The 21192-nt window shown below is 47.7% G+C and overlaps 1 protein-coding gene across 6 annotated transcripts; it reads left to right on the top strand.

Annotated features, from left to right (window-relative positions):
- Positions 1–2435: 2435 nt before the first annotated feature.
- Positions 2436–20670, top strand: ARF1 (ADP ribosylation factor 1). Of its 6 annotated transcripts, none has more exons than XM_066266392.1 (6): positions 2475–2591; positions 8262–8396; positions 18696–18880; positions 18955–19065; positions 19141–19265; positions 19394–20670. In XM_066266392.1, exons 3-6 carry the CDS (start codon positions 18733–18735, stop codon positions 19553–19555), a joined length of 546 nt encoding a protein of 181 aa, XP_066122489.1. In that variant the 5' UTR covers positions 2475–2591; positions 8262–8396; positions 18696–18732; the 3' UTR covers positions 19556–20670. The 6 variants fall into 6 exon arrangements, with proteins under 6 accessions (XP_066122480.1, XP_066122487.1, XP_066122489.1 ...); XM_066266395.1 differs by having other exon boundaries at positions 2516–2596; XM_066266383.1 differs by lacking the exon at positions 8262–8396 and having other exon boundaries at positions 2436–2591.
- The last annotated feature ends 522 nt before the right edge of the window (positions 20671–21192 follow it).

Here is a 21192-nt window from a genome sequence, read left to right as displayed (position 1 = left end):
AAAGGGTGGGCTCTGGGGATGGGCCTGGAAGAGAATAAGGAAGTAGGGTCCAGCAGAAAGAAGAGTGGGGGCCCTCTCCCCACCCATCCCCGTTTGGACAGAAACCAGTCTTGAGTCTGCTCTGGGCTCAGGGGGTCCATAGAGGTCAGCCCAATAGGGCCAGAAGTATATGGCAAAGCACAGGGAGCCAGAGCCACCTTTCTCTTCACCATCCAGGGAAAGTTTTAAGAGGATAATGTGCAACTAGGTGCTGAATGTTGAGTGTGTTAACTAAGCAGTGAGCTCCCTGTCACTGGAAGAGTCCAAGGCAATATTGCAGCCTGCAGAAACACCGAAACTTCAGTGTTCTGTGAGGCTTGGTGGGGCAGAAGAGCAAAGGTGTGGTGACAGGCATGCTGTGAAGCTGGATCTCTAAGGGCTCAACCCTAGCTGTGTGACCTTGGATGAGCTTGTAACCCCTCTGAGCTCTTAACATAGCCAGTTAACATTACTCACTTCACAGGTTTTGCACACAGGTGCAGAGCTGCCAACTTGGGTCCTGGAGAGTATGAACATTTCCTACTTCCCCTCCTGCCCCTTTGCTCCAGCTGTCCTGTCCTTGCAGCCACCATCCTTGGGGGGGGGGTGCTTACTGTTCAACATACCTGTATATAACTTAGTCCTTGGCCTAGGGACCCCTAGATGGGAAGAGTTCAACCCCAGGTCCCCATCTCCTGTGTGGTCAGGATGGAGTGAGGATCTGGGCACTGGAGTGTTCAGTCTGACAGTGGAGGAATCCAGGCTAGTGGCCATCTAGCCAGTTTGCCTCAACCCTTCCTGTCCAAAGTTGGGCAGGCTCCCCACTCAATGAGTGGTTCTGGCTCAAAAGGTAACCTCAGGAAAACAGGAAGGCCTCAGTCCCCAGGAAACTGCCTGGCACTTCCTACCTCCCTGACAGATCTGTTTGGGTCATGGTTGGGACCTCCGTATCTGTAATGGCCTGAAGATGCCTCCTTTTCCCAATGGAGGGGGGCAAACTAGGACGCCCCTGCTGCCCCCATCAGGATGGTAAATTCCTTAACCTTCCAGCAGGTACACAGGAAGCCATCTTGTTCTTTTTCAAATTGTGTATCTGTCACATGCTCCTTCCTGCCTATACATTTCACAATTAAAAAAACAATTTAAAGACTGCTTCTAAGGACACATGGGTGAGCACTTGCAGACAACTGGCCACCAGTCAGTTCTCCAAGGCTGGGAGCCAGCACCATCGGAAGGTTTTGTGCCCCTCCCTGGAGGTACAGACCCCTGAGGTACTTTGCCTGAGCAATTCTGGAGTGTTTATGACACTGGGGTTCAGAGTCGAGGTCTGGAACACATAGGTGGCAAAGTCTGAGGGCTGGGGTTCGCCAGGGGGACCAGCGTTCCTGGCTCACAGGGCGAGAATCCCAGCCTCTCAGAAGAGGTTATCAGTGTTTGGGGCTGCCTGGGAGGTCGGGCGGCCACTAGAGGCTGGTGAGGTCCCAGCCGCTCCAGTTCAGTGAGGGGGATCTGCCCAAAGGGAGCAGGTAGTGAGAGAGCTGCAGGAGACCCCGCCCCGCCTGCAGCACCCCCCCCCCCAAGCCAGGGACGCCTCAGGCCTTCCTCTACCAAGCAGGCCCCTGGGCCAAGGCCTAGGTAATGCCTCTGCTTTGCACCCTACACAAAGGCACGAGGCTGAAGAGCAGCACCCCACCCCCACCAGTCTCAATGCTTTTTGATTGGGGGCCCCACGCAGCAACACGAGGGGAGTTGGGAGAAGCCCAGGTAGCAGAAGTGGAGGACTCAAGTCGGCAGCCGTAAGGTTCCTAGTGAGAGCCACAGTCTGGCCTCGAGCCTGGAGAACGCGGAGAGGGCTGCGACGGCCAGCCCAGAGAGGCTTCCTGGCGGAGGGAGCCCCCTCTTCTTGTCAGCGGGACTGTAGCTAAACGGCCTCCCCCTGGAGGCAGCGCTGCCCCCCCAACACCTGCCCGGCCCCTACTACTGACATTTTTTTATTTAATCTGCGGCCAGCTTCCCAGTAGCAGCTCCTCAGGCGCAGACAGGATTGCGTGGGTCGCAGCGAGTGTCTCCAGAGGGCGGACGACCCGGAAACCCTTCCCGCGATAGCCGCCTGCTGGTGGCAACGACTTCCACAATACCGGGGGCCAGGCCGTCCGCGGGGAACTCCTGACCGGCAACGGAATCTGGCACCCTGGCGATACCAATCCAGAACCCCAAGATCCGTTCGACAGACTCAGTCCCTGTATCTGCGAAATAGACTCCTATGTTCAACATGCCGGTTTCTCAGGGAACGCCCGGCACAGGCGTAGATAGACTTGGTCCCGGGAACACGCTTGCGCAGAGGAGGGACGGGCACGTGCAGCGGTAGGCGGAGCATTTCCTTCACTGCGCTCCCGCTCCCCAATTCTGCGCTTGCGCACGGCGTGGAGAGGGAGGGACCGCAGGCGGGCCGCCCCATTCCCCAGCGTCCACCGCGGCAGTAGGCATTGACGTGGCTGCCGTCAGAGCCGCCATCTTGTGGGAGCGAAACCAACGCCTGGCTCCGAGCAGAAACAGTGCCGTGGTCGCCGAGGGTGAGGTGGGAGACAGGGACCGGCTTGGGCCGCGCGAGGTCCTGCCTACCACGGCTGCAGGGGCGGGGCGGGCCGACGCCGGGTCGGGGGCCGCAGGGAGGGCGAAAGTGAGGCCGGGAGCCGTGATGAGGGCCGAAGCTGAAGCGACGTGAGGCAGGGCCTGCGGCCAGAGTGAGGGCCGACTCGGAAACGAGGAGAGGCCAAGTTGGGGACCGAGGCGAAGCCGGGCGGTGAGGATCGAGTCCAGGCTCTAGGACCTAGGTGCGGCGGGGCGGGCGCGTCGGGCTGGAATGGAGGTCTCGTTTGGCCAGGTGGGGGTTGGGGCTGGTGTCAGCCCGCCCTGGGACTCAAGTCGAGGTCGAGGTTGTGAACGAATTGAGATCGGACTGGGTCGAGGGTCAGCCTCCAACTTAGCATTTGTCTCGGCCCCGAGCCTCCCGGAGCCGCCAGAGAGGGCCCCGGAAGTCCGGTCAGGCTGCGGGCTCCCCAGGAAACCCCGCTTCCTGCTCCGCCTCCTTCCTTGGTGTTTCGAGGACTAAGAAACTGAGGCTCGTGGCCCGGGACGCGGCCAAGGTCACGCGATGACCAGGGTTTGAGCCCAGTTCCTGTTTGCTCCGAGGGCGGGGTCAGAGTAGTGCCCGGGTTCCTGGGCTGTGCTGTAGGCCGAGGTCCTAGGTCTGAATGGGAACGCCAGTGCAGAGTCTCCTGATCAAGAGGTGGTGCAACGCCGGGGTTGCTTCCCCGGCTCCGTTGGCAGAAATATAAGGACACTGCCCAGCTGGTGAATCTTTACCCATAGAACGACTGGTCTGGGGTCAGGTGGACTCTCCAAAGAATGCTCTAACACTTTCTTGTTGCACAATCCAGATATTAAGGCGTATAAAATTGTAGCTTTGTTAATAAGCCATGCCAATTATAGAGTACTTAAAATATTAGCTAGTCAACCCAGATGGCACTTATGAGCTAGGTGGCACTCTCCCCTTTCTTCAAAAACACGAAGTTGTTTAAATGAATTGAGAGGAATTGCACAAGAAGTTACTGGCAGGAGCAGAGGGAATTCAAACCTTTTGGAGGAGTGGGTTGGGGAAGTGACTGTTGAGAGCTGTGTCGGTGCCACTGCTGGTGTTCCAGTGGTCAGCTCTTAGTTTCAGAACTAGTGGGCAGCACTTTTTCTGCCAGCTATTATCATTATGAGTCTTCTGTTTCCAACTGCGTATCTGAAGAAGTGTGAGATCCTGGGGTGCACTGTGGCCCTCTGCTGGGGGCAATTCCTAGTATTTATTATATAGGGCTGCAAGTGTTGTCCTCAGAGTTTTTGAGCAACCTCCTTGAGTAGCCAGAACTGTTTAAGAACTTGAATGCATGGTGTTGCTAGCTAGCTGGGTTCAAAATTAAGAGGAATTGAATGTGTATATATTAATCTCAAATCTGGTCACTTGTTAGGGTGTACTATGTTCTTGTCATAGAAGTTTTCTCTCTAATCTGCAGAATGTAGCTGTGCCAACTCATTGGTGTCACCATCTTCAAGAAGGCCTATTGAAAGTAAATTCATATTAATTGGGCATAAGAAACATGCTATTTCCTGTGAGGGCTGTTTTCAAAGACAGGTATTCAGAATTGCTACTTTAAAAAGATTTAAAATAGTTGGTTTGGATAATAGCTGACTCTCGTGTTCACTAAGAAAAAGTTAGTAGAAAGCAAAAATTAGTTCTGTGCTTCTCACAGTTGTGGTTTTTAAATCACATGGTCTAGCTATTTGGTTTGCCTTCTTGCACAATATGAAGAGGATGATCAGATATGCTAAGCTGCCCCTTCCAAAGACCAGATGGACATGAAACTATATAGGAAAGTACATTTTGACTTATTTGTAGACTTCAGTGGAATTAAGTGTGGACCATTGCCCACAGGGATGATATGCAGAGTCAGATGGGCTCAGGAATAAACCAAGGGGAAAACCTGGTGCAAGGTCATTAATAATATGTTAACTTGGGTTTCAGAGATTTCAATCAGTTTTCTTTATATTTACCATGAATGTTGCCTTAAAATATGTATTTAAATGTGCTCTTCATCACATAAGGTCAGTCTTCCTAAGGGCTGTGATCATTTACCTTGCCAGTGCTCAGACCTCAGCTAATCTGGGCTTGCCACTACTGTTTATGACCATCTGCGCATTGTCCCATTGAAATTCTTCTCATTGACCTTCCAACCTTTGTGAAATTAGGAGAATGAAAAGAAATAAAAGTATACATCTGTCAGAGGTGGGTGGGAGAGAAACATGAATGAAAAATTTTCTTCTATTTGGGATCTTAAAATTAGATAAGAATTTCTGTCTTGTGCTCTGTGTGTACCTCACTAGGTGGGTGGTGTTAGGTCTTTCCAGCACTATCTGAAGTGGTCTTTTGGAAACAATACGCTCTACTAGTGGGTTGGGTGTAACCCTTCTTACTGGAAAATAAAGGGCACCTTAGGAATATGTGTGTGTGTGTGTGAGAGAGAGAGAGAGAGAGAGTGTGTGTGTGTGTGTATGTATGGGGGGGTTGATTTCAGATCACATAAAACATCTTAGCTAATTTCCTTCATCTTTAGGATCTATCCTCTTGTGTTTGTTAGAAACCCTTTAAAATGTAGTTGCACTACACCTGTTGTGACTACAGCTCTATTACTATTCTGGAATGTAGTTCAGAATTCTCAGTTGGGTCAGATGACCTGATTAGCAGGGGAAAATGTGGCAAAATTTAACATGGGGGCAGTCAACCTTTTTATACCTACCGCCCACTTTTGTATCTCTGTTAGTAAAATTTTCTAACCGCCCACCGGTTCCACAGTAATGGTGATTTATAAAGTAGGGAAGTAACTTTACTTTATAAAATTTATAAAGCAGAGTTACAACAAGTTAAAGCATATAGTAATAGTTACTTACCAAGTACTTTATGTCGATTTTCACTAAGTTTGGCAGAATAAATATTTATAAAACAACTTATTATAGTTAAATCTACCTTTTTATTTATACTTTGGTTGCTCAGCTACTGCCCACCATGAAAGCTGGAATGCCCAGTAGGGGGCAGTAGGGACCAGGTTGATTACCACTGATTTAATGTAGAATATCAAAGCTTCTTATTCCTAGGAAAGTCTTTTAGGTGCTCAGCCAAGATACTATCGCCCCAGCTTCCTTATATGAGTTGGAAGGAATGGTGAGTCTGTCTGCAGGAACCTAGCCTCCTTGTCCCTAATAGACCCTTATTTCCTGTTTTGTTTTTATTTTTTTGCACACAGTGGCAACAAGAGCTTGGCAACATGTCACCGACAAACAGAAAGGAATGAGATGAGGAATAACAGATTTTACACACATAGCAATTGGGAGTGATTCTTTTTTAGGAGGCAAACGTTTTTGCATACCCGAGACCACAGAGTGACTTAGTATATGGCATAAATTAATGGGAGGCCTAGGTATGATTCATGATCATTTTCAGAAGTTAAAGTGTGTATAGTACATTTTTGGAAACATCAATTAATGTTTAATCAGAGATTAGTAAGTAATGATCCTTAGAGGGATGCTAGCAAATCGTAATGCAAAAAAGCTAGCATCATTCAATTTGAGTTATATATCAAGATTGTTTTTGTAGTGTCCTGTCACTTTGACTTAAATACAAATGGCCAAAAATTTTTTTAACACTTTGTCTAGACCCATTTAGGAAGAGTAGGAATACAGGCAGAGTTAGAAGAGCCAGCATTTTGATCAAAGGATTTAGAACGGGTTGGGGACCTATGGCTCACGAGCCAGATGTGGCTCTTTTGATGACTGCATCTGGCTCGCAGACAAATCTTTAATTTAAAAAAAATGTTAACAATATAAAATATTCTCATGTATTACAACCCATTCATTTCCTACTGCACATGTTCATGGTTGCGGGTGACTGGAGCCAATCACAGCTGTCCTCCGGGACAACACCAAATTTTTATTGGATAATGTGTAACGTATACGGATCATTGTATGGCTCTTACGGAATTACATTTAAAAATATGTGGCGTTCATGGCTCTCTCAGCCAAAAAGGTTCTTGACCCCTGATTTAGAACAAAGAATTTTTTTGTTTTGTTTTTCTTTTTTAAAGATTTTATTTACTGATATTTAGAGAGAGGACAGAGGGGGGGGAAGAGCGGGAAGCATCAACTCATAATAGTTCCTTCTCACATGTGCCTGGACTGGGCAAGGTCGGGGCCTCCAAGTGGTGACCTTAATATGCACCATGCCACCACAGGTCAGGCTAAAGAATGTCTTTTAAAAATGAACAGTGTATTTTCCGGTGAAGTTTTCTGTGTCAGTAAGCATGCAGTACCTAATTAACTGATCAGATTCATTTATTTATATTTAAAATACATCTTTTGTCAATTAGGGTGGTGAAACTTTGCTTAAAGTAATTTTAGCTGTTAGCATTTCTTTTCTGTCGGTGATATATGATCTTGCTAATTCCTGGGGAAATCAATGAAAATGTATTTATACTGCTCACAAAAATTAGGGGATATTAGATTGCTTCATATTCATTTTGAAATATCCCCTAATTTTTGTGAACAGTATATTTGAGTCACCAGTTGCAGGCATCTAAGGGCAGGTGTAGGAAGCAGATTTTGCACACACCCCTCCTGTGTACTGGATACTGCTGAGGTGATCACCTTTGCCCTGCCTAGTCACAGTGTCTCCAGAGCCCTGGTTTCCTCTCTAGAAAGTCAGAGGAGTGTTGAGAACACACCACTCACATACACTTTTAAACCAGCATGAAATTTATTGTTGACTTGATAAGTATTCCCCAACAAATTAATTTTTAGGGAAGCATATTTGTAGACATGCATGATTAGTATTTTTGCTTTTTAATTTCTAAGGGCCTGGGTAAGCGCTCTTTTATAATTCTTTTCTCCCTGCTGGTGAATCTTTTTGATCTCCAAAGGAGAGGTACCCAATAGAGGAAGATGGTGAAGGTGTGAGGAGGATGGTGAATTTTGAGTAGAGGAGGTCCCACTGGGAGAGTGGGGCCAAGTGGAGATGGAGGCTCTTCTTGGCAGTGAGCAGAGAGGTAAGGCAGGGCAACAGGACACCGGAAAGGGGTGACTTTGACTTATTAGGAGGATAAGGAATTACCATGGGGGATGAGAAGAGGTGCAAGGGAGCAGGGGTCCTGTGGGTCTGTGGGAGAAACAGGAAGCTTCTCCTAGGCAGGGGAACAGTGAGTGTATAGAGTGGTTTTGGAGACTTGCCAGGAGCAGAGTGGGTGAGGAGCAGAGAGCAGAGGGAAGTCTGATGTGCGTCGTGGACCTTGGAGGGCTCGCTCCCCAGAAAGGGTGTTTGGGGAATTTGTGAGAGCAGCAAGAGCACATTCTCTGTGATTGTCATGTCTCAGAACTAATTTTGCATTGTGTACACAGTTAACATTTTGTTTTTCTTTGCATGGTTTTAATAAATGTTTTGAATTTTCCAGCAAAGCCAACTACCTTATAAATCGGGGGCAAGGTCTGCGTTTTGTTCTTTGCAGAATCTTACCATGAGTTGCTTTTTCTTCCTGCTTCATGGACACAACAGTCCCCGGGCCTGAGCTGCTGGTACGGGCTCTGGCAGTGTGTTGCTCCTGAGGTGATTTTTTTTTTTTTTTAATTTTTCTTTTTTTATTTATTCATTTCAGAGAGAAGAGAGAGAGAGAGGTGGGAGGAGCAGGAAGCATCAACTCCCCATATGTGCTTTGACCAGACAAGTGCAGGGTTTTGAACCGGCAACCTCAGCGTTCCAGGTTGACGCTTTATCCACTGCACCACCACAGGTCAGGCCTGAGGTGATTCTTTGACAGCCTGCCTGAACTGGTGGTATGCTCATGCCTAGTCTTGAAATGTTCTAAGTCACTGCCCTTCACTTCCCCTATACTGTATATTACAGCTGGGCAACGTAATGGGTGTTTTACAGTTGGTGCAGGTGTTGGTTGTGTTGTCTGCTAGCTTCTTTTGGGGGATATTGGAAGTAGCACTGTGAAATGCCTGTTCTGATATATGTAAGGGCCCCGAATCAGACTGTTGTTCAGTCACCTGAATTGTCCTACAGGCCTCTGTCACTAGCATTGGGAACACCTTGTGGGATGGAAGCTATAGGCTATTGGAATGCCAGGATGGGGAAGAGGTGGCTGCCTAGGCACAGGCATGTGGTTTTGGGGATGAGAGGGACAGAGAAAAAGATTGTGTCTGTCTTTGAGGTTTGGGTTTTAGAAACTGTAAGAAAGTTGCTTAGTGTACTGTAGCCTGACCAGGAGTGGATAGAGTGTTGGACTGGAACATGGAGGACCCAGGTACAAAACCCCAAGGTCTCCAGGTTGAGCAAGGCTCACCAACTTGAGCCCAAGGTTGCTGGTTTGAAGCCCAAGGTTGCTGGCTTGAGCAAGGGGTCACTCAGTCTGCTGCAGCCCCCCAGGCAAGGCACATATGAAAAAGTGATCAATGAACAACTAAGGTGCTGCAACAAGGAATTGATGCTTCTCATCTCTCTCCCTTCCTGTCTGTCTGTCCCTATTGCTCCCTCTCTCTGTCTCTGTCACAAAAAAGAAAGTTGTTTAGTGTTAAAGTGGGGAAGGGCAAGCCCTTTATGTTGGAGGGTTAGATTTCACTGGGAGATCTCTGTGTGGAAGGGACAGAAAAATGGGGCCTGGAGGCGAGGAAGGGAGTCTAGCTGGGAATAGAAATATGGGGGCATGTTTGGTTGCTGCACTCCCTTGGAAGTAAATGGTGGAGAAGAGCAGTGTGCCAGATGCAGCAGGGATTTGGGAGATTTTAAATAGGGGATGGCATGAGCAGGTGTGTGAATGAGATTTCCTTGACACCAGTACATAAGTCTAAAGTGTGACCAGAGGTTGGAAGAGGCCTGCTGAGAGATTGCTGTGACCTCGAGCAAGAGCAGCTTTTTGGAGGGTGAAGTGAAGGCCATCCTGAGCCCCCATGTCTCTGAGTGTTCTGAGCTGGCACTGGCTGCTACCCTGACAGAGGTCACAGGAAGAAGGGCAGGTCTGGCAGGGACCTGTCCCAAAGGTGGGGGGATCCAACAGAGGCTCTTAACCCAATACAGTTTCCTTTTCTGCATCCTTCAGAAGCCTGTAACCTCAGTAAAAGAGATGGGGCAGTGATTTTTTTAAAATTGTTTTCAAAATGAAAGTTCCTTGAAGGCCAAAATCAGGTCTGGATATTGGCTTAACCACTCACCAAAGCCCCAGGAACTCCTGGCATTCTGAGGCTGGGAGGAGGGGGGACTCTTAGGACTCCTTGTTGCAGTTCTCTTTTTCTTCAAGGGTATGGAGAAGGGGTCTCATAGCCCAGCCCTCATTTTGGTAGAGGGTCTGAGTCCACACGGTGGGCCTGGATGGCTACTTTGAGCAGAGCACCAGACCAGAGACTGCTGAGGCATGTCATGATCACATGACAAAAGGAGTGAAGTGACAGAAACAAAAGGAATGTGATTTACTTCACAGTAGAAATCAGAATCCTGAATCATTTTTCTCTTCGTGTTCTTATTGCTAGACCTGAAACTGAGGACTGTTTGCGCATCCTGGGTGGGCACCCACCTTTTTCTCTGTCCAGAGTGTGTGTGGGGGTGTGTGTCTGGAACTGAAGCTTCTAGCTGCATTGGGAGGGCCCCAGTCAGATGACAAGCAGCTTTTTTTTTTTTTTTTTTTTTTTTTGTATTTTTCTGAAGCTGGAAATGGGGAGAGACAGTCAGACAGACTGCCGCATGCGCCGGACCGGGATCCACCCGGCCCGCCCACCAGGGGGCAATGCTCTGCCCCTCCGGGGCATCGCTCTGTTGCTCTGTTGCAACTAGAGCCACTCTAGCGCCTGGGGCAGTGGCCAAGGAGCCATCCCCAGCGCCCGGGCCATCTTTGCTCCAATGGAGCCTCAGCTGTGGGAGGGGAAGAGAGAGACAGAGAGGAAGGAGAGGGGGAGGGGTGGAGAAGCAGATGGGCGCTTCTCCTGTGTGCCCTGGCTGGGAATCGAACCCGGGACCTCTGCACGCCAGGCCGACGCTCTACCACTGAGCCAACCGGCCAGGGCAGGACAAGCAGCTTTTGATGTTGCTTAACCCAGAGGCCTCAAAGAATTTGTTTACAATGAGGTGAGACTGGAGGCACAGGCACTGTTGTTGCACTTATTGGCCATCTGTCAGTTGGATTCACTAAGTGTTGTTGGTCTCTGTGTGCCCAGCACTGTTCTCACACAGCTCCTTTTGTGAGTGTGGTGACTATTAGCCCTTTGGTGTGTTGAGGGTGCACTGAGAAAAATACAAAGGAAAGGGTATTCCTTGTGGAAGGTGGTGGCAGCTGAGCTTGTTCAGAGATTGAGCAAAGTACATGGTGGGCAAAGCATGGAGAAATGGGTGTGGTGAGGGGACTGGTACCCCGCTGGGGTCAGAACATGCCCAAACACCTTGCTGAGGCCCTTCAAACCAGTCCCAAATTACTGGTGCTCTGGTTCCCACTGGGTTGGATTGAAAGAATTCTAATTGATTTCCAAAGGACTACTAATAACCTATAAAATTAATAAGTGATTGGTAGTAGGACACTTCTCATGGTGTCTGGGTGCTTTAGAGTTGCCCATGGTTTCTTAAATTCTGCTTTGTATTTTAGTCATAAATTACTTTAGTTTTCTTTATTTTCAGTTTAATTTGTTGTGGGTTAACACAAAATTGTTTTTTTGGTCTTTAAATTTTTTCTTCTAGTAACAAACTGGTCCTTCAGACTTAACTGCAGTTGGGGTCAGACAGAGGGTATTTGTACCTTACTGCCAGAGTAGAAGTGCTCATTGGGGTGTAGGGTGCTGGTGGCTCCTCAACAGGGGGCCAAGTTCCCACCACCAGGCTTGTAGGGCCTGGAAGTTGCCCCATTCCCCAGGCCAGAATACTCAGATGTGCCTGCACGGCTCCAGGAAAACAGGAATGTAGGTTTATTCTGGACAACCTGCCTGGGGACAAGTCAGGAAGAGGAAATACAGAGGAGTAGGCTTCTGCCATGAGGACAGGTGCACAGAGCTGTGAGAGCTGTTATCCATGCAGTTCTGAGCAAAGCCTCAGCTCTGGGTCTCCTGCATCCTGGTTTCATTCCAGTAGAGGCCCTATGACATTTGGGTTCAGTGTCCTATGTGGATTTTTGTTGTTGTTGTTGTTGTTATATTTTTCTGAAGCTGGAAATGGGGAGGCAGTCAGATAGACTCCTGCATGCGCCCGACCGGGATCCACCTGGTATGCCCACCAGGGGGCGATGCTCTGCCCATCCAGGGCGTCGCTCTGTCGCGTCCAGAGCCACTCTGGTGCCTGGGGCAGAGGCCAAGGAGCCATCCCCAGCGCCCGGGCCATCTTTTGCTCCAATGGAGCCTCGGCTGCGGGAGGGGAAGAGAGAGAGAGGAAGGAGAAAGAGAAGGGTGGAGAAGCAGATGAGCGCTTTTTCTGTGTGCCCTGGCCAGGAATCGAACCTGGGACTTCCGCACGCCAGACCGACGCTCTACCACTGAGCCAACCAGCCAGGGCCAGGATATTATTTTCATTCTCGCTAGCCCATCTGGGTATTTGTCATCTGTAGGTTTCAGAAAAATATTAACTGTTTGGTAAAGTGCTTTGAGTACAGTTATGTTAAATGATAAGTAAAACTTTAAGACTGAATAAAGGGGAACTACGAAACAAATATGGTAATCAATTAAATGCTTTGGTTTTTGTAGATAGTGATGAGTAGGATTAATGGCATTAAGCTGTTCTTGCTTGTGTCTTGTGGTTGCTGGGTGCCTGTTCAGTAGACAGTGACGGTGGCTCTTGGGTGTTCAAGAGGCATATACATGAATGAAACTCATTTCTAACTGTCATTTTAAGGATTTCATCCTTAAACTTGAAACTGCCAAAGAATGATCTAAATTAAATTTCATTGGTTGCTCCTCCTAAGAATCAGACTTGACAGGTAATACCCTTCTTCAGGTGTGGAAGGTATGTGCAAAGGGTGTGTTAGAGACCAGCCCTCCACTTTAAGGATGCTGGCCTTCCTCAGGAATGTGTGTGTGTGTGGGGGGGGGGGGTTTGCAAAATCCTGCATTGAGGTCAAAATTTGTGCCTAACTGGTTCCTGCATAACTTGCTGAAAGTTTTCTGGGGGGAAAAAAAAAAAAAAAAGCCAGTGTCTTACTGAAACTCATTTTTAGCCCTGGCAGATTGTTCAGTTGGTTAGAGCATCATCCTGGTATGCCAAGGTTGTGGGTTCAGTCCCCAGTCAGGGCACATAGTGAGAATCAACCAGTGAATGCATAAATGGGTGGAACAGCAAATCAATGTCTCCTCCCCTTTCCTCCTAACAAATCAATTAAAAAATTTTTTTTAAGGTAGTGTATTTCCCCATGTATAAGACGCACCTTAATTTTAGGGCCTGAAATTTGCAAAAAATACTACATAAGGTTGCTGAACTCAAGTTTTATTCATAAAATTCATACAACTCCTCGTCTTTATCAAAACTCCCATCCATTCGCTTGTCCTCATCTTGTGTCTGATGATGAATCACTGTCTTCATATATTGCCTTTTCCTAGGTTCCATCTATGGCATTTGAAATCTACAACCACTGTATAAGATGCACCCAGTTTTTAGACCCTAAATTTTTCGGGGGGAATGCGTCTTATACATAGGGAAATAGAGTATTCACCTTTAGGTACAGTCTGGAATGATGTTATTGTAAAATATTGTTGCATGTTATTTTATTTATTGAAAGTTTAGGAGGGGATGGCGTGTAAAAAGGTACGAACTACTGGTACATACAATAATTAATGTACAGGGTGGTAGCTTTAGTTAGCAATACCGTATTGTACATGTGAAAGTAGTTCGGAGAGATCTTAAACCTCATCTCAAAAAAGTCATCTATCTATTTTAAATGAGAGGAGGGGAGATAGACTCCTACATGCGCCCTGACAGGGATCTACCCAGCAACCCCCATCTGAGGCCCATGCTCAAACTCAGCACCTGAGACCAGACTAACCCAGCTATCCTCAGCAGCCGGAGCTGATGCTCTGAGTTGAGCCACTGGCTACGAGAGGGGAAAGGGAGAGGAAGAAAGGCAGATGGTTGCTTCTCATGTGTGCCCTGACCAAAGATCAAACCTGGAATGTTCACACGCTAGGCTGATGCTCTGTCCACTGAGCCAACTGGCCAAGGCCTTTATTTATTGATGGATTTTAAAGAGAGAGGAAGAGAGAGAGATAGGAACATCAATCTGTTCCTGTATGTGCTCTGAGCCAGGAATCAAACAGGCAACCTATGTGCTTCAGGACAACGTTCTGACCAACTGAGTAATCCAGCCAGGGTAAGGAAAGTATTTTTAACTATGTGAAGTGGATGTTATCTAGACTTTTTGTGGTGCTCAATTATATCTGAATGGGAAGAAAAGAAAGTTCTGTCAACCTAATTAGATCTATTGAGTGTCTTAGGCTGAATGTTGTCCTGAGCCTGTTGTTGATGCATATCTTTGTCACAGTTGTATTAGGCCTGTGAGGTATACCTGCTTATCACTAGTATTGGCATATTCAGTTTTCTTCTTTCACAAATTTTTATTAAATACTGATTGACAAAATGTAGTACACTCAATTGCAGACCACTGTTAGAGCTACAGAAATTGAATGTTGGGCTGACAGGCAGAGTTAATTAATGGCTTGAAGCTTTCTTTCATTGGTGTGCTAGAGTACTAAGGTGACACACCAAAAGCAGTTTGCACAGTTATAGCATGTGGTTACACCATGTGCCCACATCACCTGTGAACGTAGGGGAGCCACCTTTAAATTTAAATACTGTGTGTGAGGGATGAATTGGGTTTTCGAATATGTGACTGCCAGAGGCAGTTGCTTGTTCATAAAACTTAAAATGTTTTGTAATGTATCTGAGTTCCTTAGGGAAATCTTCACTTTGCTAATTTTCCACAAATACTAAAACATGAACTATTGAGTTGTACATTTCACCATATGTACTTACACCTTAATAAACTTGACTTTTAAAAAGGTAAAAAGAAAAAAGCCGTCACTCAGCTTTTTATTTGAATAGGGAATTCATCCGCCTGAACACCCATTTACAGAGGAGACCAATGCAGCCCCTCACGTCTGCAGCACAGAGTAGAGGTCAGGTCTCACTTTCTGTCTCCTAGGTCACATTTTTGTTTTCTAAGCTACTCTCCACATTGGTGGTGTCGTCTTCCTAGTGATCCCAACAGTTCAAGTCATCTAGGTGTTCACTGGTACAGATTCTGTTACATAGACCAGCTCTGATGGTTTCAGAAAACCTGACAGACTTTCCTTCTGCAGAGACAAGTTGCACAACTCTGATTGCAAACCAGGGCTGTCCCTGCTTCTTGGGAAACCACTGAGGCTTAATGGAGGTGCAGAGGGCACAGGTAGAGGTCACAGGCACACTTACATCCCTTTAGCAGTTAAAGCAGTCGTTTATTGGAGTGGGATGATGTTTTCCTCAGGGAGACCCCATTATTGACCTTGTTTGTTGGCCTGTAGATCTTTGCATATGGGAATTGTGTTCTGTTCTTGGCTTTCATGCTGGAATGCCACCCTAGAGGCTGTCTAGGGCCGAAAAGCGCCCTTGTTAGTTACCCTTGCATCTTCTAGATAAGTCAGGTGCAGACTCCAAGATGGGGAGAAGCGGCTCTACTGAGCAAGTCAGTGTCTTTTCTGCTTACTAATACAATGAACCTGAAAAGCAGGTTTTGACTTGAGCATGTTAGTTTCTGGTGGAGCAAAAGGTGAAATAGTGCATGGTCTGGGTGTCTCACAAGGTGGAATCTGTGCCAAGAAACATGGCACAACTCTCGTGGCCAGTATTGAACTTTTCTGTTATGACAGGTACTGTTAGGTCTGGACCTCTGACGAAGCAGTAAACAGTGCTGAGGGGACAGGCCAGGAAGCCACCAGGGTCCCTGGACCAGTTGCAGAGCAGGTACAGATGTTTGTAGTAGGGAAGACCATATGCGGTGTATCATACAGTGTCTTAAATCTGAGATTGGTGCTCATCCTTATCCTGGCTCTGCCACCAAGGGTGACTCATTACCCCTGTGGGGATCAGTGACTTTGATCTGTTTTAAAATCCAGTGGGGAGGGTGGGGACTATGTTAGTAATCTGGGCCCGCAGACATGGTGGTGGGGCAGGGATTATGCATGCAGAGGCCACACCCAGTAATGGGGGGTTTGCTTGGAGATGTTCCCTCTGTCCTAATGGGGATTAGGGGGGTACAGATAGCCTTTTAACCCCTTGGTGCTTCAATTTTTATGTTGGTTTCTGTGAAGGGGATACTTTAACAATAAAACAGGCATAAATAGCAGTCCTCCATCCTGCTTCTCAGGCACAGACTCTTTCCTCATTTGGCTGTACTTTCATATTTATGAAGGAGCATGTCTGTTTTGGAAGGTAAAGGTTAACCCTTGATATCACAAGTTCTGGCCTTAGCAATAACAGTAACAATATCATGACTGAGTAAAATGAATTTACAGGTTCACAGTACTGCTTATGTCTGATCTCTCTAGAAGCTAAGTTTAAAGTTCTTTGACTCTTGGTGTTCTGGAATTTAGTCTGCCTTGAATGGGTTTCAGTCTTAGATGTTGATTTTTTTACTTTTGTGGGGAGCAGTTTTAGGTTCACAGCAAACTTGAGATGAAGTTACAGATTTCCCATGTACTTGTGGTATGGGAAATTCTCACTCAGCATTCCCACCAGAGTGGTGCATTTGTTACAAGGGGTGAATCTACTGGACACATCATCACCCAGAGCCCATAGTTAGCCTTAGGTTTACCTGTAGTGTTGCACATTCTGTGGGTTAGGACCAATGGATTATGACATGTATCCACCATGTAGTATCATAAGGAGTAGCTTCACTGCCCTGAAAATCATCTGTGCTCTGCCCTCCCGCCCCCCCCCCCCAACGCCAGGCAACCACTGATCTTTTTACTGCCTCTGTGGTTTTTGCCTTTTCCAGAATGTCAGATAACCCGATTGTACAGTAGGCAGCCATCGCCAGTTGATTCCTTTCACTTAATAATACACACTTAGGTTTCCTCTACGTCTTTTTCATGGCTTGACAGCTGACTTCTTTTCAGTGCTGAATAATAGTCCATCGTATAGTTGTAGCAGTTTATTTATCCATCCATTCGTCTACTGAAGGACATCTTGGTTGCTCCCCAGTTTTGGTTATTATGAGCAAAGCTGCAGTAGACATCTGTGTGTAGGTTTTTGTGTGTATGTAAGTTTTCAGGTCCTTTGAATTGGTAATACAGGGGCTCAATTGCTGGATCATACAGGAAGAGTGTGTTGAGTTTTGTAAGAAACCACCAAACTGTCTTCCAAAGTGGCTGTGGCTGCACCATTTTGCATTGTTCCACATCATTACCCATATTTGATGTTGTCAGTGTTCTGGGTGTTAGCCATTCTAATGGCTGTGTAGTCAGATAATGTAGTCAAATAATCTGGTTAGTCAGATTATTTTCTTGTTGGGTTTTGACTGGTTTTTGTGTGTTTTGGATGACAGTCCTTTGTTAGATGTCTTTTGCAAATGTTTCTCCTTCTCTTGACTGTGTTTTCCAGAGTAGAAGCTTACCACTTATTTCTTTTGAAACCCTGAGGTCACTGGCTTGAGCATGAGATCATAGACATGACCCCATGGTTGCTGGCTTAAAGCCCAAGGTCGCTGGCTTGAGCAAGCGGTCATTCACTGTGCTGTAGCCACTCGGTCAAGGCACATGTGAGAAAACAATCAATAAACTACAGAGGTGCCACAATGAGGAATCGATGCTTCTCATCTGTCTTCCTTCCTATCTGTCTGTCTCTATCTGTTGCTCTGTCTCTGTCCAAAAAAAAATTTGTGAAAGTGCTACATTGTGGAGAGGCCAGGCCTAGGCAGCTCCCATGCCCTGGGAACCATCTGGGACCAAGAACCTGGTTTTCCCAGCCTGGCCCTTGGCCTCTAATAGCCTCCTGTCCCTTCCTGCCCTCTCCTCTCTCTGACTTGGCTAGATGGTGCCCCAGTGATTCTTCTATGCTGAGGGAGAGGAGTCTGGGGAGTGTGGCCTGGACATGGTACAAATGTTGACACATGAATGTTACACTACACAGGCCCTCTCCACTGGTGAGAAAGAGCCCCTTCAGCAGTGTTGCCCTGGGCCTTTACTGTGCCTTGGACTCAGTGCCCAGGTGTTGTTGGTCACTGTGTCTTTCTGCTGCAGGGCAAGTGCTGAGCTCTCAGCAAGTTGGGAAAGGTTGGCTTCTGGTTCATACTTGGAATTGGGGGGTAGCTCACTCCCTGTGTGTTCGTCATCTTGTGTGGGCTGTGTTTTACTGGGGTTTGGTGGGGGTCTGAGAGACACTGAGGCCTTGGTTTGGTTGGTTTTGGCCCCCTTGAAAAGTTATTAAATTGGAGAGGATTCCTTTGAAACCATGGATGGTAGGTGGTATACAATCAGCTTTGTTCCTAAGATTCCCAGACTTCCCTTCCAGGGGTGATGGTTGGTGGGTGGCTTGAGAGGCCTAGCAGGCAGGGTTTTTTCTTATAGCTTGGGAACTGAAAATGGGGTTTTTGGAAGGACGCAGTGTGTTTGTGTCCCCATTCATAGTGGGAGGGTGAGTGGTCTTTAAGCTACTCTTTTTTTTTTTTTTTTTTTTTTTGTATTTTCTGAAGTTGGAAACCCGGAGGCAGTCAGACAGACTCCCACATGCGCCCCACCGGGATCCACCTGGCATGCCCACCAGGGGGAGTGATGTTCTGTTGCAACCAGAACCATTCTAGCGCCTGAGGCAGAGGCCACAGAGCCATCCTCAGCGCCCAGGCCAACTTTACTCCAGTGGAACCTTGGCTGCGGGAGGGGAAGAGAGAGACAGAGAGGAAAGAGAGGGGGAGGGGTGGAGAAGCAGATGGGCACTTCTCCTGTGTGCCCTGGCTGGGAATCGAACCCAGGACTCCTGCACACCAGGCTGACGCTCTGCCACTGAGCCAACCGGCCAGGGCCCTTTAAGCTACTCTTGTGCTGTGATTCTGGGTAGCACAGAAAGAGACCCAGGGACCTCTTCCTTGCCTCTGCAGATTTCTCTGGCCAGTGTCTCTCCCTCTGGTCTACAACATGGGGAATATCTTTGCGAACCTCTTCAAGGGCCTTTTTGGCAAAAAAGAAATGAGGATTCTCATGGTGGGCCTGGATGCTGCGGGAAAGACCACCATCCTGTACAAACTGAAGCTGGGTGAGATCGTGACCACCATCCCTACCATAGGTGAGGAGGCTGGGCCACAGGGAGCTGGGGCAGCAGCTGGGGGGTTTGGCTCACATGGGCCCATGTTCCTGCAGGTTTCAATGTGGAGACTGTGGAGTATAAGAACATCAGCTTCACTGTTTGGGATGTGGGTGGCCAGGATAAGATCCGGCCTCTGTGGCGCCACTACTTCCAGAACACACAAGGTGAGGCTAGGGGCCAGGGCCTGTGAGAGAGGTGGCACGTCCTCGGCACCTTCACTGACACCTGTTCCTTGGCAGGTCTCATTTTTGTGGTTGACAGCAATGACCGAGAGCGTGTGAACGAGGCCCGAGAGGAGCTCATGCGGATGCTGGCAGAGGATGAGCTCAGGGATGCTGTCCTGCTCGTGTTCGCAAACAAGCAGGTACATGCTTGTGTGTGAAGAAGCCATCCAAGGGGCAGGGGATCTGAAGGGATCACAGGTCAGGTGGGAAGGGATCCCAGTCTTCTTGAAAACTCATGGTTACCATGCCACCCTGCCTCTCCCACCAGGACCTCCCCAATGCCATGAACGCAGCTGAGATCACAGACAAGCTGGGCCTGCATTCTCTGCGCCACAGGAACTGGTACATTCAGGCCACCTGTGCCACCAGTGGGGATGGGCTCTATGAGGGACTGGACTGGCTGTCCAATCAGCTCCGGAACCAGAAGTGAGCCGCACTCCTCTCCCCCCCATTCCCTCCTTCACCCTTGCTTTCCTCTCATGTGGCAGATGTGCCCCTGTGGTGTGAGTGCCAGAAGCTGTCTCCATGGTCGGTCCCAGTGTGCTTCATCATGCTGTACATGTGCAGACGCAGCCTGCAACCGGGTTTTTATTTAATGTAAATAGTTCTTGTTTCCAGTGAGGCAGTTTCTGGTACTCCTATGCAATATTACTCAGCTTTTTTTATTGTAAAAAGAGAATCAATTCACTGTTTAGTACTGAGAAGGGATTTTAGGCACCTGGGGCCTCTAAGGAGTTGTCGGATCAACCTAACGCTTCTCTGGGCTTTAGATCTGTGTTGAGATTCATTTTGGTGGTTGGTTTTTAACCCAAACTCAGTGCATTTTTAAAAAATAGTTAAAAGATAAGGAGACACTCGAACACACAGATGGGAGAAATGTGCCTAGTGTAGGTTCTACAATAATGGCTTGAGTTCCATGGTCTGTCTCCCATCTGGAGCGTGTGATGGGCAGAACCAGCCATAATACATTCTGCATGATTACTTAGTCCCTGATAGGCTCTGTTTCACTGGGTCATCTGCATCACTTAGCATTTGTGCTTGTACCTGTGCTTATACCATGGCCCAGGGGACAGGCTGGGAGCTGCGGCCACCACTCACTAACTCCAGCCTTCCCTTGTGTCAGCGTAGGTGCTTTGGTGGGACCAGTCCTGGCCAGAGCAGGAACCCCCCCATGGTCCCCATGCTCACTCGCTCCAGGTTGTCTGGGTATCACCAGTAGGAGCATGGACAGGTGGCTGGTCATTTTAGAGCCTAGCTCCTCAGAGCTCCCGTCGACATGTGCTTTCACTCCCTCAGCCTGCAAGGGTCAGATTTGACATCAAAAACAACCACCTCTACTTTTTTCTTTTGTATTTTGATAAATACTGAAGCTGGAGCTGTTAAACTTTATCTTGGGGAAAACCCCAGAACTGGTTTATCTAGTGTCGTGGAACCTCTTACTGCTTTCAATACACGATTAGTAATCAACTGTTTTGTATACTTTTCAGTTTTTCATTTCGACAAGCACTGTAATTATAGCTATTAGAATAAAATCTCTTAACTATTCCACGTCTTTACAGTGCTTGGTTTCTGCTGACTGAGGCTGCCTCCTGGGACATGGGCAGGGATGGCACAGGGAGTGTGACCCACCCCAGACCAGTTTCCCCCCACCTCCCTGTGGACACGTGTGGATGTGTCCTTGGACCCCTGGAGGCCTTCCTCATTGGTCTTTCTCTGCTGCAGTCCAGTCCCCACTACTCACTCCTTGGGGGTTGTCCCTCTGACCTGGAGCCCTTCTGGACACTCCCACTATCTGGCCAAACCAAGGTCCAAATGTCCTTCACCCAGAGGCATCCAGCCCTGTGTGCAGCAAGCCTGAGTGCTCTGAAGATAGAAGAATTGCCTTTACTTTTTATTTATTTAAAAATCAGAAGCAAAATTCAGCATGTTTCATAATGTATTACACCTGAGTTTTGTCTTTACTCAGATGCAACTGTAAGTATTCATTTCTTTTGTGGATGAGATGGTGATGACTGTAGGCATACTTCCCCACTGTAGCTGAGGAGCTGCAGTGGGGGCGGGGTGTGG

The sequence above is a fragment of the Saccopteryx bilineata genome, chromosome 1 (genome assembly GCF_036850765.1).
Source record: "Saccopteryx bilineata isolate mSacBil1 chromosome 1, mSacBil1_pri_phased_curated, whole genome shotgun sequence".
Lineage (NCBI taxonomy): Eukaryota > Metazoa > Chordata > Mammalia > Chiroptera > Emballonuridae > Saccopteryx > Saccopteryx bilineata.
The sequence above is the reverse complement of the archived record's forward strand: the minus strand, read 5'-3'. Positions and strand labels throughout refer to the sequence as shown.